General features: G+C 42.7%; 1 protein-coding gene across 1 annotated transcript in view; it reads right to left on the bottom strand.

Moving 5' to 3' along the window:
* The window catches only part of KIF13A (kinesin family member 13A), a 201,719-nt gene that overhangs the window by 109,607 nt on the left and 74,253 nt on the right, over nt 1-17,859 (bottom strand). Inside the window, exon 3 of the mRNA XM_029943130.1 lies at nt 12,498-12,510. Within this exon, the coding sequence (XP_029798990.1) occupies nt 12,498-12,510 (13 nt within the window). The remainder of the gene's footprint in view (nt 1-12,497; nt 12,511-17,859) is intronic.

Below are 17,859 nucleotides of genomic sequence, written 5' to 3'. Positions count from 1 at the left end.
CCATCCCATAAACCGTGAGATCATGACCTGAGCAAAAATCAACAGTTGGACCCTTAACCAACTGAGCCACCCAGGTGCCTCCAAAATCATTTTAATACCTTACAGCCCCTTCTCCAGGCAGAAAGTGCTGAGCCTCAGCTTATCTCAAGGCAAATTAATTGTATGCAAAGAAATATTTCTAAACATATAGCTCAGATTCCCAGCACAGTGAGGAAAAGCCCACTCCCTTTCAATTTCTCCAAATTAAAATCTTTCAGTGACATCTCTAAACTTACTTCTTTATAAAACTCTCTTAAGGATACTTACTGCTCTGAATTTCTTGTCTGTGGGTGTGTGGTGGGGGTGGGGTATATGTGTGTGATAGAGACTCCTTTTGGTCTGCTAAATTATTAATTCTTGGAGGCTAATAAGACTTTGGTTTTCCTAATGTTTTTCTTGTCCATAATTCCACCAAGCAATCAAAAAATCTGAGACTTTGCTTTGTAAAGCAACTTCTTGGTAGAGTACCTTTTAATTAAATGGTCTTGTAAATTTGTGTTTTCACGTATGACGGCTGCTTAAAACAGCACGCGCTGGCTACTGTGACCCTTCAGCTGCACTGCCCTATACGGACGCCACAGTGGTACCTTGTCAAAGCCTCCGTTTTCATTCAACTGTGGAAATAACAGGACTGGGGTCACCCTAAGGACCTTAGTTGAGCAAGCACCCTATTCATCTATTATGTCTGGAGTTTGCCAGATCTTCAGCTCTAAGCATTTCCACCAATAACCAACAAATCCTCTGGGCGTATTTAAGCACAGCAGGAAGTCCGAGGGCAAAAGGAGGAAAAGAGAATGCAGACCTGTGAGGGAATCCCTCCTTCCTGCAACTATTCTCTTCTCCTTACCTCCCTGCCCGGTGAGCTACGACACATACTTCAAGTCCTGTCCGAAGGTCACCTCCGCCAGTGTCTGCTCAACCTTCCTCTTCTGTGCTGTCTTAGAGAAAAGCTGTACCTCTTTAATACACCCTCTACCTATATAACTGCATATTCTACATTCATTTGGATTGTGAGGATTTAAGCAAATGCCTACCAATACAATGCTTGGTGTAAAATAGTAACTCAGCATCGGCAGCTCCTGTTAGCAGCATTCATGGTGTCTACAAGCCGGCATCTCTCCCCACACTGAACTACCATGTGTGGATTGTGTTGTACGGACCACATACAGTTCCAAGTGTTCTACAGTCTCATCGAGCCGGGACCTCCCCAGAGGCAAGGACTGTGTGGATTCATTTCCGTATTTCCTATAGCTACAGATGGAGTAGACGGTGTGATGGCTTGATTTGCTTAATCAAGTAAAGAAAGCAAAGTGAAAGGCAACAAAGGTCTCCGTGGCCATCCGTGGAAGAGCTGCTAAAGTTTCTTGAGTCCTGTTAACAAAAGCACCGTGCAAAGCACACTACTTCCTACCTCCCAAATCCAGAACCTAAAGGGCTTCCCTTGGGGGAAAAGAACTCCACTCTACGTGGACGTGCTTTGTGTTGCACAAAGGAGTGTGTTTCTCTCCTCTCGTTCTATAGGGCCACCCTCCTCTCTTTGCACAATCAACCCACTGTTCACATGTGCAGCCCCAGCTGCAATCAACAGCCTGCTCTGGCAACTACCTAACTCTGAAACGGTGCCTGGGCTCTCTTCGCAAACCCCCATGTCTCTGGCTTTATAAATACTGGCTCGCCAATGTCCGATTTCATCAAGCTGAAAGACCACGGTCAATCTGAAAGACAAGTGCCAAATGGGTTCGCACTTCAACACACTGTTATGAGAATCGAGTCAGACCCCCTCCCAAAATTAAAGCACCATATAGTTCAGGTCATGTCTAAATTTTCCTTTTAATGCCAAGCTTCAACACTCTTCCCTTTCATTCCTTTCTCCTAAGTCAGAGATGTGAAGGGTCATAAAAAAAAAAAAAGAAGTAGAGTTACATGTCGTTCATGTTGAAGAAGGTGGCCACAAGTGGAAAGGAAAGCTGGTCCGAAGCCTGTCGGACGCCCGGAACCATCTAAAAACACCGCGATTTGCAAAGGCAGCTTTGCCAGCACCAGCTCCAAGCCCTGTATGGAAGCATATCTGCTCCCGTGCCTCAAAGAAGTGCTATAAGGGTCACCCTATTCCTGGTGACTTCTACGGGCAGGCAACACTTTCCCACTTAAAAAGCTGTCAAGTAATGGTCGCCTTTTTGCAGAGATTAATCATTTTATCTACGCCTAGAGGTACACACCAGACGACGTCTTGAGTCACACAGTCAATACTGCCTGACTGGGAAGATGTCAGAGCATCCTGAAGACTCAGCGAGAGCCAGCAGCATCTGCTGTGCACCGACCGGGCTAACGAGGCAGTGTCCGCGGTCTCCGGGAATGCACTCTGTGGTAGGAAACAGCTCGACCTTGGGGAAGAGCCACTCTGCGCTGCAGTTTGAATCCCTGGCAGCGCGTGGAGAAGCGGCTCTTCAAAGAACTGGTCTGTCTTTGTCATGAGCATCTGCTGGGCTGGTCAGGACAGAAATGAGAGCTTCCCCCCACTTGCAAAGCCGTCACACTCAAATCGAGGGAAGTAACCAAGAGAAGGAAAGAGCGTGCACTATAGAAGGCAGTGCAGACACAGGAAGATGGGACAGTGACACTGTGGGGCAGGGGTGGAGGAGCACGCCTCCAGATAGGTTTCTAGAGAAGGTAAAGCTTGGGCTGAATTTTGACAGATAATCATGAAGAAGACAATAGGAAAGGTACTTCAGGTCAAGCACGAAGCTGGCAAGCGACAGAGAAAAGGAGGCGAGGGCGACTGGCATTGTTTGCAAGAGCAGTGGGCAGGGGGAGGAGGAGGGAAGAGCTCGGGGGGAGCAGGCCAAGGGAGACTCCGTGCTCCTGACTGAGAGGCCTGCTGGCAAATGCCAGGGCTTTGCTCTCACCCTGGAATGATCACTGTGGCAGCGATGTGGAAGACGGACCCAATGGGTGTAGAAGAGGTCAATTAGCAAATCATTATGATGAAGGTAAACATTTTTAATTCTCAGAATCAGCAAGGATGGAAGGAAGCCATAGTGAAAGTCACTTTTTTTTTTTTTTTTTTTGGCTCAGAAACCCATACCTTATTTATTCTAGAAATAGTATCTTTCCTTTGGACAATTGTACTAGCTGTAGTTGCCACTCCAGCCACTTGGATGCCAGGGAGGCACTGCCATGTTTTTATGTGGCATACAAAATCATTTATTCTAGGGCCACCTGGGTGGCCCAGTCAGTCGAGCGTCCGACTCTTGACTTTGGCTCAGGTCCTGACCTCATGGTCATGGGATTGAGCCCTGCACAGGGCTCCACACGGAGCACGGAGCCTGCCTGAAGTTCTCTCCCTCGTTCACATGCACACTCTCTGTCAAATAAAATAAAACAGAATCCTATATTCCACATATGACTGCTCGAGGAAGGAGGCAGGGAGAGGCCCCCATGTGCGTGGGGCCACTCTGTCCATAATCTCTAAGCCATACTTAACTGGCACTAAATAGTGGATGTCTGTAAGATTTTTGGATTTGGGACTAAGAAAACCATACCGGTCTCTCTCAAATGACCGATGCTATAAAAATCTGGGACATGTTGAGACCATGCTTCTAACCACAGGAGCCAGAGAAGTGGGCACAGCTGGTTAGCAAACAGTGAGAGCCAGAAAGGAAGGGACCCACATGGGAATGGGCAGAGGAGATGGGGACCGCCATGTGAACCCCAGCCACCTCCTGTCCTTGACTCCAGGTGCCCCAAAGTCACTCATAACTTTATCTTGTGCTCCCTCCAGTTTCAGTTCTGGTCACTTTCAGCGGACAGACTCCCAATTACTACCCGAGGAAATAAATGTGACAGGATGATGTCACCAGGCTGGGTCACCCTGGAATACGGGACTGAAGGTAGGCTGTGAATTTCAACAGCCTTGTGAGAAAAGCCACCGAAAGTGAAAAACGTCCAGCGTTTCAATAAATTTGGAAATGAGAACGAGGTCTCCCAAGTCCCAGACCAACGAGATCTTCCAAACTCACACCGCAAACGTACACATTAGTGGTGCATGAGCAATGCAGTGCTAACTGAATTCCAACTCGTTCTGATACTCCAATCTTTTCATGGCTAATCTCTCTATCATTCAGTTCTAAAATCTGCGTCACTGGTTGTGAGGGACGGAGGTGAGCATGTCACAGATGTACGATCTGTGGTTTCTTCCTTCTGGTGCTTTCATGCTCTGACTGCTTTACCACACACACCAAAAACAAAACAAAACACTATCGACTCAGATAACTTCACCAATAGCATATTCACAAGGTGATTTCGGTATTTTCAAACACAAGACTCTTTCTTCATCAACTAAAAGAGCCCCAAGCATAAGCTGCAAATGTCTGTGTATGTACTGCATGGTGTCTAATAAATGATGGCTGTTGCTCATTAAAAATGAAAAAAAAATCAAATAAAACCCAGATTGAGGGATGCCTGGGTAGCTCAGTTGGTTGAGCGTCCAACTCTCAGTTTCAGCTCAGGTCATGATCTCATGGTTTTGGGAGTTCAAGCCCCACGTCGGGCTCTGTGCTGGTGGTATGGAGCCTGCTTGGGAATCCCTCTCTCCCTTTCTCCCCTGCTCATGCTCTCTTGGTCTCTCTCAAAATAAACAAAACAAAACCCAGATTGAATTTGGGGCACCAAGACCCCACCTGCCATGAGCGATCTCGGGGTCTGGTGTAGACCAGACCAGTACCTCGTCTCCTTTGCCGACCACCCTGCTGGACCAGGCCTCGTGGTCTAGGACAGAGAAGCAGCAACTGGTGAAATCAGGGGCCTCAGGTCGGCAGAGATGGAAAACCTAAGGTACTCCAGGAACTGTAGACATCTACTGTGCAGTCAGATCAAACTGGGAAGGTTGGCAGGGGCAGGGGAGGGGGGAGAGATTCCTGAGAGCCTGCCTGCTCCAGTAGGTTTTGGAGATGGATCAATACCAAGAAGCGAGAGAGATGGGCCGCAGTCCATGAACCTGGTACCCATTCAGCTGGATCTCTAGGCATCTAGGGGGGCACACGGTTATAGTGAGGACATCTGGCTCTGAACAAAGTCAGAGAGAAGGGAAGAGGGCAGAGGCAGAGAGCCTGCGGAAATTTCAGTACAGAAACACACAGCACCATGTTTCTGAGGATTTTGTTTCTTGGGAATTTTTTGTTACAGATGTGACTTAGGATGACAAAGTGTAGCGGATTGGATTACTGTTCCTGATTAGTCGCTGTCCTCCCTGGAAGGGGATTACGAGTTCCTGCCTGTTCCCAAGTGACTGCAGTGCTCTGGTGGGACGAATATAACTCCTGACCGCCTGACATCAGGCTTGGCCATGTGACCTGCTTCAGCCAATTAAATGTGGACAGAGCGACGCTGCTAGTTCAGAGCCGGTAAGAGGCTACTGCCTGGTCCTCCTCTGTCTCTCTCTCTTCCACAGGAACAGCACATCCTAGGTAGGGACCGCTCCTTTAGACCAGGGCCCAGACCAAAGCCACACAGCTCGGAGTCATGGCTGACCTCAGCCGACACAGAACATCTAAGAAATAAACCTTGGGGGTCTCAAGCCACTGAGCCGTGACTGGAGAGGCACTGCCGCGTCACACAAAGTGGTTATTATAAAGTGAATCCAGACTGCCTCACCAGATACCTTCCACTCCATTTATCCTACATCCTGCAGCCAGATTAACTTCGTGCATGTTCCGATCATGATCATGTCACTTCTAAAAAGCTTTTGTTTTTTAAATTCTAGTGCAGTTAATATAGTGTTGTATTAGTATTAAGTGCACCATATTGTGATTTGACAATTCTACACATCACTCAGTGCTCATCACAGTAAGTGTACTCCTAATCACCTTCACTTTAGTCACCCATCCCCCCACCACCTCCCCTCTGGAGACTATCGATTTGTTCTCTACAGTCAAGTCTGGTTTGGGGTTTGTCTCTTTGTGTTTTTTCATTTGTCTCTTAAATTCCACATATGACTGAAATCATATGGTATTTGCCTTTCTCTGACTGACTTATTTCACTTAGCATTATACTCTCTAGCTCCATCCATGTCATTAGAAATAGCAAGATTTCATTTTTATGGCTGAGTAACATTCCATTCTCTCTCTATAGATAGATACACACACACAGACATACCACATCTTCTTTATGCATTCATCTACAGATGGACACTTGGACTGCTTCCATAATTTGGCCATTGTAAATAATACTGCAGTAAATATAGAGTGCGTATATCCCCTTGAACTAATATATATTTTTTTATTCTTTGGGTAAATATCCAGTAGCTAAATCACTGGATCATATGGTAGCTCTAGTTTTCTTCCTTTGAGGAACTCCACACTTTGTTTTCCAGGGCAGCTATACCAGTTTGCATTCCCACCAACAGCGCTAGAAGGTTCCTTTGTCTCCATACCTTTGCCAACACTTTTTTATTTTTCCATTATCAAAAGATTTTAGCCATTGAGACAGGTGTGAGGTGATATCTCACTGTGGTTTTGATTTGCATTTATTTCTCTGATTTTTTTTTTATGAGAGAAAGAGAGAGAGAGAGAGAGGGGGGGGGGGAACCCTCAGGCAAGTTGGGGAACTACAGAGGGAGAGAGACTCTTAAGCAGGTTCCACACTCACACAGAGACCAACATGGGACTTGATCTCACGACTTGAGCCAAAATCAAGAGTCAGATGAGCTACCCAGGCACCCCATCCATCATGTAACTTAAAAAAAAAAAATTTTTTTTTTGAGAGAGAAAGAGAGAGCGTGCAAGTGGGTGAGACAGAGAGGGAGACAGAGGATCTGAAGTAGGCTCCAGGCTCCAAGCTGTCAGCACAGAGCCCAATGTGGGGCTCGAACTCATGAACCGTGGATGACCTGAGCGGAAGTCAGACACTTAACCGACCAAGCCATCCAGCACCCCCATATAACTTTCTTATACAAAAATCCTAAATGATTCTGCATAGCCTACCGGAATGACACAGACTCCCAAATCCTCTCTGAGTTACCTACTTTCCTAGTTTTCAATATGCAACTTATTTTCCTTGTACTCTACAATCTAAACCAAGTTTGCACCTTCCCAAGGCACTTGTGATATGGTGATAAATATATTTTTGGTTTTCATCCCTAGTTCCTGATACAGAGCTCCTAAGGCCCTTGGAATTTTGTGAGTGATACAAGGGCTTTTACTCTCAACACAGAGTTTCTAAATCCCTTGGAATTCCCCTAGTGATAGCAGCGTCTGTTCTAAGTGAGGCAACTGACGGTGGTCTCCCGGATAGCTTCTTGATAGGTTAGCTGCCAGAAAGACCAAGGCTTGATGAGAAGCCCCACAGCCCCACCCCCCAGTTCTCTGGGAAAGGGAGACAAACTGGAGATTAGTTCAGAACTGACCATGCCTGTGAGATGAAACCTCCATTAAAACTCCTAAGTCACAAGATTCAGAGAGCTTTCAGGTTTGGTGAATGCATCCCCCCGAGATCATGACTTGAGCCGAAGTCCGACGCCCAACCAGCTGAGCCAACCCACGCATCCCTAGACTTTTTTTAAAGCAGTTTTTTGGAGTACAAAAAACTGAGAAGATGGTGCAGAGTTCTCATATACTCCCTCTGCTTGGGTAAACTCCCACCAGTTTTGCCTATTAATAACTGTGTTAGTGTGTTACACTTGTCATTGATGAACCAATATTGGTACATTATTAATATGTAACCTTCATAGTTTACATTTGGGTTCACTCTTTGGAGCTATACAGTTCCTGAGTTTTGATAAATGCATAATGTCATATACCCACCATTATAGTATCATACAAAATTGTTTCACTGCCCTAAAATCCCGTGCCTCACCTATTCATCCTTCCTCTCCTCCTGCTTCCCCCAGCAACCACTGATTCTTTGTTTTCTCTTTGAAGGTAACCAAGTTTTCATTGAATCTGAATTTGGATTTTAAGTGAATCTGGCATATTATAACTACTGACTTAAAGATATCTACTACTAATAGTGACAATGGAAATTGCATTCTAAGAGTGTAAAGAATATGACACCTTTCCGGTATAATAGTTGGGTAGGGATAGTGCTACCTTGACCAAATATTCAAAATGGCAGCCTCTGCCTTCTCCTAATCAACACGCCTGCTGTCAGACATTTCTTAGTAAAATGCCCCAAATCCTTACACATAATAGAAGCAGTGCATATTGCCGGTGGGTGATTATCACTGTTCATCATCATCACATCATTAGACAAAATTTCAACAACTGCCCAAAACAGATAACACCCAGAAAACTAACAAACACTCCTTAAAACACAAATTAATGACAAGAGAATCCACGTTGCTGGTGAGCTTTGCAAGGTCTGAAGCACACTTTGAGGTCAAGTAAGAAAGAAGCATCATCATGACAGGCATTTGGATCTTGTTGAGAATGGAATCAGGGCAGACAGTGGTCTCTGGCTTAGTCTCCAGCAAAGCGCTCTGTCCGTAAGTGAAGAAGAGTGAAAATGTAGCTGGACTCAAACCTTTTTTCTGCTCGACTGGTGAGTGTCATTCTGCTCCAGTAGATCTTTCTTTCTTGCCTTTCCCCATTCACCCAACTGTCACTCTGTAGCTGCCATGTGCTATGGGGACTGACTCAGGTACACCACACATGTTTGTAATGTCTATAGTTTTGCCTTTTCCAGAATGTCATGTGGTTGGACTCCTATAGTATATGGCCTTTTCAGGTTGGCTTCTTTCACTTAGCAATAAGCAGTTAAGGTTCCGACACATTTTCTCATGGCTCAATAACTCATACAGTATTGCACTGTATGGACATACCACAGTGTGTTTATCCATTTACTTACTGAAGAACATCTTGGTTGCTTCCAGTTTTGAAGCTGCTGTAAACATTCATGTGTAGTTCTTGTACGGACAAAAATTTTCAGCCTAATCCTTAGAAACAGGATTACATAGCTTACATGGTAAGAATGTTTAGCGTTGTAGGAAATTTCCACACTGTCTTCCAACGTGGCTATACCACTTTTCATTCTCCCCAGCAATGAAGGGCAGTTCCTGGGGTTCCACCTCTTCATCAGCTTTGGTATTGTCAGATCTCTGGATTTTAGTCGTTCTACTAGGTATGCAGTGACATCTCGTTATTGTTGTAATGTTCAGTTCCCTAATGACATATGATGTGAAGCATTTTTCACGTCTCTGTTTGCCATCTGTGTATCTTCTTTGGTGAGGTGCCTGTTTAAGTCTTTTGCCTTTCTTTTAATTGGGTAGTTCATTTTCTTACTGTTGAATTTTAAGAGGTTTTTTTTTTCCTTTGGTATATTATGGTAAGAGTCCTTTAACAGATGTGTTTTGCAAATATTTCTCCCAGTCTGTGGCTTTCTTTTCACTCTCTTCCGAGTGCTGTTACAGAAGTGTGTACTTTTAACAAAGTCCCACTAATCAATTTAATTTTATAGGTGTTGCACCTAAAAGGTTATCAGCAACCTTAAGATCTCTTAGATTTCTCCTGTGTTGTCTTGTAGAAGTTTTACAATTTTACATTTTATATTTAGGTCTATGATCCATTTTATAAGAAGGGTATAAAGTCTATATTTAAACTCATTTCTTTGCATGCTGATGTCCAGTTGTCCTCGCACAATTTATCTCTTTCATATTTCATTTTTGGAATTTTTTACTAACCTATCTTCTATTTATTTAATTCTCTCTTGAGCCAGATTGGGTCTGCAGCTAAACCCTAACAGTGAGTTCTTAATTTTGGTTTGGGGTTTGTCAGGGTAAGTACTTCTACTGGATTATTTTCCAAATCTGTTTTGTCACTTTTCACGGTTTCTAATCCTCTCCAACATTTTAAAATCTTATCTTTTATCTCTTTAAATATAATAAGCATCGTTATTTTAGAGTTCATGCTTAACCATCTGAACATCTGAAGCATCTGTGGGTCTATTTCTACATTTTATTATTTCTACTATTTCCTGTTCATGTTGGCTTATCTTGTAATACACCTCTTTGTCTTTGTGTGCAGATGCTCTATTTTTAAAATGGGGGAATCTTTAGAGATTTGAGATTACATCTGCTTCTGCCAGGTGCCTATAAGAACTTCCATTCTAGGATCAGTTTGATCCAATCTTAGTACTTGAGATTTCCTGGATCACGCAAAGAACTCGTAACCACACAGGAATCCATGTAAAGACTGGTTTATTTCTGTTTCATCCTTATACCCCAGCCAAGACTGGGTCTCAACCCAATCTCCAGTCCAAATATAAAGAGGTTTTACCAAGGACTTCACCTCTAGCAAACTCTGAGTTCTAACACTGTTGTTCTCCTAGGCTCCCGAGACCCCACAAGGCTGTCAGAAACACTACTTTGCCTTTAAACTGCTCTATCTGAATGGCATACACCCAAACACCAGGTTTACTTCTATAAATTTCCACAATCTCTTGGATCTTGGTTTGGTAATTCTTCACTAACTTGGTATTTCTCCAGTGTCTTCAGGCACAGGTTTTTAGTATTAGGTCCAGTCCTAGCTAACCTCAGATCTGCAGAAGTCAGAATGCGTGTTACCCCACCCCCATTAGATCAGGTCTCATTCATGAAGCATTTTGTCCCCTGCCCAGAACAATTATTTGTTAAATTGAACCAACCAGTCTTTGAAGATTTTGCTAATTCAGCATGTCAAATATCTCACTGTTTTAAAATCAATAAAATTTCATGTTTATATAACCATCATTAAAAACACCCTTCCCATTCCAATTTGCTTTCAATATTTCAGTTTCTGCAAGAAAAGACCTTATTTATCTTAATGTCTTTTTAAAAAACAAGACTTTATTGTATCACTTATTTGATTTCAAGATGATCTTTATAATTCTCAGAGGCATCTTATGGCACGCATATATATATTTCAATGTGGCGATTTGATATTGATTTTATTTGGAAAATTTCACAATACTTCTTAGGAGCTACCAATAGAACACCTAGGAAAACCACTAAGCTCTATATACTGAATAGAAAGTAACCTAGAAAATTTTTAGGTATAAAGAAATTACTGATTTTTTATAAATATGTTTTTGTGCCTCTTTTTAGTTTCAGTGCTTCCCCTTCAGTAAGGAGCCATGCTTAGAATTGCTCAGGATTTCATTGCCTTTTTCTGTGGGGAGAGAATGAAATGTATCACAAGGATGGTGGTCTGTTCTAAAACCTCTGGGACCAAGAGCAAGGGAAGGAGGAGCTGCTTACGGTCACGCGCGTCTTTCTGAGTAGCAGAGACATTTCTTTGACTACAGCTTTTAGCGACTATGTCTACCTCAATAATTGCTCAGGGAGAACCTTCTAATTCCCCAGATCTGGCCAGATGCCAGTGCTTACCTTCCTATAACATCATATATTTTCTCTTTCTTAAAAGATCTCATATTACTGGTTAGATATATACCTTTGCCAGAGCTGAAACTCTTAAGTGCCAAGGACAATTCCTATATCTCCTTCAATAAACATAAAGGGCAACATCTAGCGTTTTGCTGAGTTTCCGTTACTTTAAAAGCTAAGTTAGACTTTCCTTCATAGCCCTAGAGGCAAGCAAGCCAAATCTATTCTGGATCCCTTGCTCTCCCCAGCATGTCTTAGTTCTGACCATATAATGTGTGTTGGGATATAGCCTGTCTTGATTCATCTCAGAAACCAGAGCTATAACCAGCCTTCTTGGCGAGGGACTGGTTGAATTCCTCCTGCCTTTTGGAACTAAGTGTCCCTTGACACCCAATAAAATACTCACCAGTAACAACATCATTCTTCAATTATTCAGGAGTTGATCATTCAGATCCTGTCCTTCTATATTCTTTTTCCCCACCTATTCTCTAACTCGTGGGCTGCTCACTGGTAACCGTGCCCCCCCACTGAAGGCTGGCCAGAGCAAGGAGAACAATTGCAGTCATGGACTTTGTGAGGCACAAGAAACTCCAATGGAGAACCTGGAGTTGGATGGCTTAATGCTATCTGAAATGTCTGGAGAATTTTCCTGATGCTATCAACTCCTCTTGATAGGACATAGAAAAGATCATCTGTCCTGTCAATAATTATTCTATGATTACCAGTTTTGTCTTTCCATTTTCTAGGTGGGGATTCTCCACGGTCCCAGCTTCTCTGCTTACTCAATGTGAGACTAAGACATGGATTCGTCTCTGAGCCTCATTTCGTCAATGACAAAACAGAAACAATAAGCCGATGGGTTTGCTCTGAGGACCAGAGCATTAATTCCAAGAATGAAATAATGTATGAAAGTGCTTTGTAAATGCAGAAAAGCATTCTAATTTTATAGCATTACTGACGTTAATTGTTTTTTCATGGTTTAAGTTTCAATGAGAATGCCGATTTTTCTTCTCAACAGGAGAGGTATTCCACATGGAATGCGATGGATGCAGTCCTAGATATCTGCACACTTAGTAAGAGTGCCAAATTCCATTTCAGGGCTTACCTTGGGAGGTTTCCTTAATGATGGAAACAAATCGTTTCAGTGGCCGAAGCAGCAAGGGTTGTCAGCACAGCACCCACATCAGAGGGAGGCAATGAAAGAGAAAAAAACATAAGGGAAACTCAGCATCTTGGTAACATGATCTGAAAGATACTCTACGAAGATGAGAAGCCAAGTTCACTTTGCTGTCTGAAGTGATAAACGATACATTTGCTCAAAAATATATTACAGGCATAATGGGTTTCTTTCCTGGATTACAGAGAATGGATTCAGTCACTCAGAGGTATTTTTAATGATTCTAAAAAATGCCAAAAGAAAAGCAACCAGATAAAGAAAGCATGTACAATCATATTGTACGTGGTCTAGTACGTTTAAGTCAATTTTCACATTTAAATTTTCTCAAATTGGTATTAAAATATATGTATATTTCCTTTGATAATATGGGATACATGGGATTTCCCCCCATTGAAAAGCCATAGTTCTCAACAATTTTCACATACTTCATCACTGAAGAGAAACTGAAGAGCAAGTTACAGCTTTCTCCCCTAACCAGCCACGCAGGCACATTTTTCCATGTGAATATCCCCCCAAAAGACTGGAATTGCCACCTGGAGAAAACTCCGAAAAGCAAACCGTTTTCAAAGTAACAAACCAGTGGGCTGGCTGACTTGCCTTGTAAATGTTTTCCATGTATATAAACTTAAAAAAAGCTGAACTATGATTTTTCTGAAATGTGAGCCTCTGACAGTTCCTAGCCTTCCTGACGTGGGTGTTTTTAATCAGCCACCAGTATCATCAATTCATAAACTGTAAAATTATTGTTAAGTAGAAATGGGGGAGATTTCCCCATGGCTTTACTCATTCTTTACAAGGAAGAAAGCCTGGAGGATAAGAAAATGGATTTTCCAAGGCACAGGGCATGGAAAGCAAAAGGTACGGGCAAAAATAGCACAGTGACCTTTCTCCAGCTTTGGGCCCAGCGCTCCACACAGCACTCTGAAGGCCCCAAATAAAACCCGGAGCACAGCAGCAAGGAAAGAATGTCGGTGCATTCCAAAATCAGGTGGACAATCCAAAGTTTTAAACAGAGGGAAAGAAACCCATGACATTCCATAAAGATGAATCTTCTTGAAACTGTAGGACTGGGCTCGAAGGATCCCTTAGGTCATGACCTCAGACAGACAGAGTGGGAATGTGATTTTTTATCTTCAGGTTTTGGAGGGGACCCTGCCTAGAAAATCTGGTATTTCTGGCTGCCATCAAGTAAGTGTCAATATTCTATCTACCCTTTCAAAGAGGAGAAACATTTATGGACGTTATACTAAAAATGCATGCAGCCTTTTAATCTCAGAAAGCCATGGATCGTTGTGCATCAACTTTAAGGATTCTGCCAAGAAAGTTTCCTTAAGCGGAACACTGCTCTGGAAGGCATCTGTTCTGAGCAGGTACAACAATCATGAAAACAGCATGCACAGTATTTTTCACTAAACTTTCTCCTATGCTGCTCGCCTTACTTTATAAAAGCCATTTAAATCACTGCTTTAGTTAACAAAGGACAGACACGTCATTGAGTTTTAATAAGGCAATCATATGACACAGCATGGACCGTTAATCACATAAACATTTTATGTGAAGGCTACGATGAGCCAAGCAATCTAACGGAGGTAACTGTGCTAACAGGAACCCAGGCATCCCTCCATAGTCTCTGTGCGCTTCTTTGATGCCACAACTGTATAAGAATCGTCACTGGCAGCAAAGCACCAGGGCTCATTTGTAGCCAGTGATCTATTCACTTCCTGAGCTGACAATAAAGTTACCCGGTCTTCATTGGCATGCCAACATGGTTTGCCTTATTCTTATTAGGAAATCAATCCTATTTCAGCAGTATAGATAATATTATATATATTATATTTAAAAAATAGATCCCTTTCCCTTAGAAAGACAGCACATCATATAGGAATGATGACATGATTCTGGCATATTTTTCTGCTCTTCGGGATTGTTTACGAATAAATGACGGGCGCCTGGATGGCTGAGTCAGTTGGGCGGCTGACTTTGGCTCAGGTCATGATCTCTGTGGGTTCAAGCCCCACGTTGGACCCTGTGCTGACAGCTCGGAGCCTGGAGCCTGCTTCAGATTCTGTGTCTCCCTCTCTGTCTGCCCCTCCCCTGCTCATGCTCTCTCTCTCTCTCTCTCTCTCTCAAAAAATAACCACTAAAAAAGATTTGAAAAAAGAATAAATGGAGACTGGGGAGCATGGGAAAAAATGTCACTAAATGGAAATGCTGCTACCGAAATTTACTCATCATTTAGTTCAGAACAAAGATCCTCACTTAAGAAGTTTTGAAAAGTCAGTCACTTAGTGTACCAAAACTGTACTTATTTAACTGGTAAACTTTTCTTGAGATGTGAATTAAGACATAAGCAACTAAGTCATCCTAATTCAGAACCAACGTTTACTACCCCAATCCCCAGAGGCTACATGATGTTCTCTGGTGGTTGTGAAGAAAAAGTTTTCCATCATGAGTAATACTTATACCACAACCAAATATAGTATGCTATCCTTTGAAAAGAACGAATATGGTATTACAATGTAAAGATACAAGTTTCCACCAAATATATGAAAAAGGATGAATAATATATATAGGCCATCTATCAGAAACATAATATTATCCAGTTTTAATTACAGTCATTGTTGATTGCATCAATAAAGTCTTATCAACAGAGTTTCCTCTAATTCTCAGTAACATCCAGCGAATCACAGATACCAGCAGGGTTCAGGAAGAGGCAACATCCTTAGCCAAGCCAACATTCAATCGGCTACAAGAACACCCCTCAACCAGACCTCATTGACCTACAGACACAGGCTTGGTTGCTGACTCAGCAGAAAACGGAGCATTCCATTGACACTTAGTGTGGTAAGGGCGTGTGTGTTCCTGACCACTCTCACTGCCCCCCTTCTCATTCATTTTTAAAAGATCTTTGTTTTTAATCATGTGATCCTCTGTAAGTTATCATGTGCCTTTCTCTGTATATGTTCCAAAGAAATAAACTGAACACAATTTGACGTTTTAGAAGCCAATAAGGTTGTGTTTCTAGATTCCAGGATTTGGAAAGAAAATAAGGAGGTGCATTCTGGCTGGCACTTAATACACCTTCAATAAATGTTGGCCATTATGTTTACTGCCAATGTGTGCCAGGTTACCTAAGGATCATATCCAAACCTTAAAGAATGAAATAAAATAGAATGAGGGGGTTGGACTAGAATGTTTCCAATCCCTTCCTATGCAGGAACTGTTTCACAGTAATGTATAATGTTAGAAACTCTGGTGGGAACTATTCGAGCCACTTCATAATTTTGTATGGTCCACAAAGAAGAAAGGGTTTATTAAATTAAACGTACTATTTTCAATTAGTGAATCATATCAAATTTCCCCCTAACATTTATTGTATGTTAAAATAAATGGACTGCTCCCCATTTTCCAAAAAAGAAAGAAAGAAAGAAGAAATGAAGGAGGTAAGCTCTACATGGATAGTTGCTCTTTTCTACGGGACGCGGAAGCCGCCTTTCTCAGGATAAGCAGGTCAGTGGATCTCTTCAGGACTACCCACACCAGGTATATGACAAGTCCTATCACTTCCGTGTCTTTATCCACTTCTGTCTCCCCAGTCTGCCTGATTAGATCTCCCCACTCTCCAAGACACAGCTCAAAGCTCAATTCGACTACGTCAAACCCCCAAGTGTTGTGCGACACCGCTGTGTCCTTTATCACCTCCAACATGATACCCCGAGGTTCTCCATGGTTAACAAAACAGCGTAGCACTCACTGGCATACATAAAGTCCTGCAGCCTTCAGTAATTCTGTCTCTGTCTGAATCTTGTGTATCCGTAAAATTTAAACTTCCTGAAAGCAGAGACCATGCCACGTGCTACTTTCATGACCTCAGCCCTCAATCCTACATATTTATGCAAAAATGAAGGCACGATAAGAACTCAGAACCAATTTTTTACATTAGTGAGTTAGGCATAATCCAGATGTGAAGGTTTTCTTTGATCACCACCATAGTCCCAAAATGTGGGGGCAAAGAGTGCTCACATTTAATAGTAGGGAGGACTTCAGAGAGAGACTGTTAGAGAACGTAGACTCTTTGAAATGACTTATTTAAAAAATAGCTATTTCTCTAGATCAGCATTTCATACAGAGAAGTTCAAATCCAATATTAACAAGGGTCAAACCCTCAAAAGCTTCAGAGGTCAATGAGGTTCAGAAAGGCGTTTTGTTAAGACCAGAGGGGAAACACACACACACACACACACACACACACACACACACACACACACACACAGAAACAGGACTGTAAGGATTAGGTGGACCTATACTGGGCCAGATCTTGGACTAAGGAGTTGGTAGTTAATTTAGTAGGTCGTCCCAACACAGAAAGTTTAACAAATAAGTGAAACGAAGAAGGCAGTATAAAGAATATCTTACAACAATAACCCTAGATAGCTGTTGTTCCTTCCTCAGACTTCAAAGCGAAGATTTATGGGACAAGGAGCCTTCTGTCCATCATTTTTCCCTACCGACTACAGAGAGCTACTTGGAAGTTCGATGGCCACAGGCCCCAGTGCGCATGAGTCCAAGCACCAGTCCGTACTCCAGCAGACACGAAGGACCAGCGTCTTCTTCCGAAACAGGAATCTCTCTTCTACGTGTATTTCAGTGACTGGATGTCGGAAATTGCCACAACCTATATCTAAAGATACACAGCTACATGACATCTGACTCCTGGAGATCAGCCCAAGGACGTGTATTTTATGAAGTCCCTGATCACTTCCGCTGTCACGTGGAGAAAACTCTGACTCACCTATATGATCCAAGGACTCTGTTAACCTTATTTACTGGAAACCAATTCCTACACTGCAAAGTACACATGCTCTCTGAGGGATGTTTCAGGGAATGAGACATGGCTTCTGACCTCAAGAAGGTTAACACCTTGTGAGAGGGACAGATACATATGTGAATAACTGACACTAATGGACGGTGACTGTCACAGCACAGACGGGAACCAAGCTATATTCGGTCAACAACTATTGAACACCCACTGTGTGCTACTTTGTTGAAGTACAAAAATAAATTAGGGGCACTTGAGTGGCTCAGTCCATTAAGCATCTGACTTCAGCTCTGGTCATGATCTCGCAGTTTGCGAGTTTGAGCCCCATGTGGGGCATCAAATTCTGGGTCTCCCTCTCTCTCTGCCCCTCCACTGCTCATGCCCTGTCTCTATCTCTCTCAAAAATAAAAAAATTAAAAAAATTTTTTAAAAATTGAAAAATAAATTAGCTATGTTGTCTTTCAAACAAAC

The sequence above is a fragment of the Suricata suricatta genome, chromosome 7 (assembly GCF_006229205.1).
Source record: "Suricata suricatta isolate VVHF042 chromosome 7, meerkat_22Aug2017_6uvM2_HiC, whole genome shotgun sequence".
In the NCBI taxonomy this organism is placed as follows: Eukaryota; Metazoa; Chordata; class Mammalia; order Carnivora; family Herpestidae; genus Suricata; species Suricata suricatta.
Note: the sequence above shows the minus strand (reverse complement) of the source record. Positions and strands in the feature narration are given on the sequence as shown.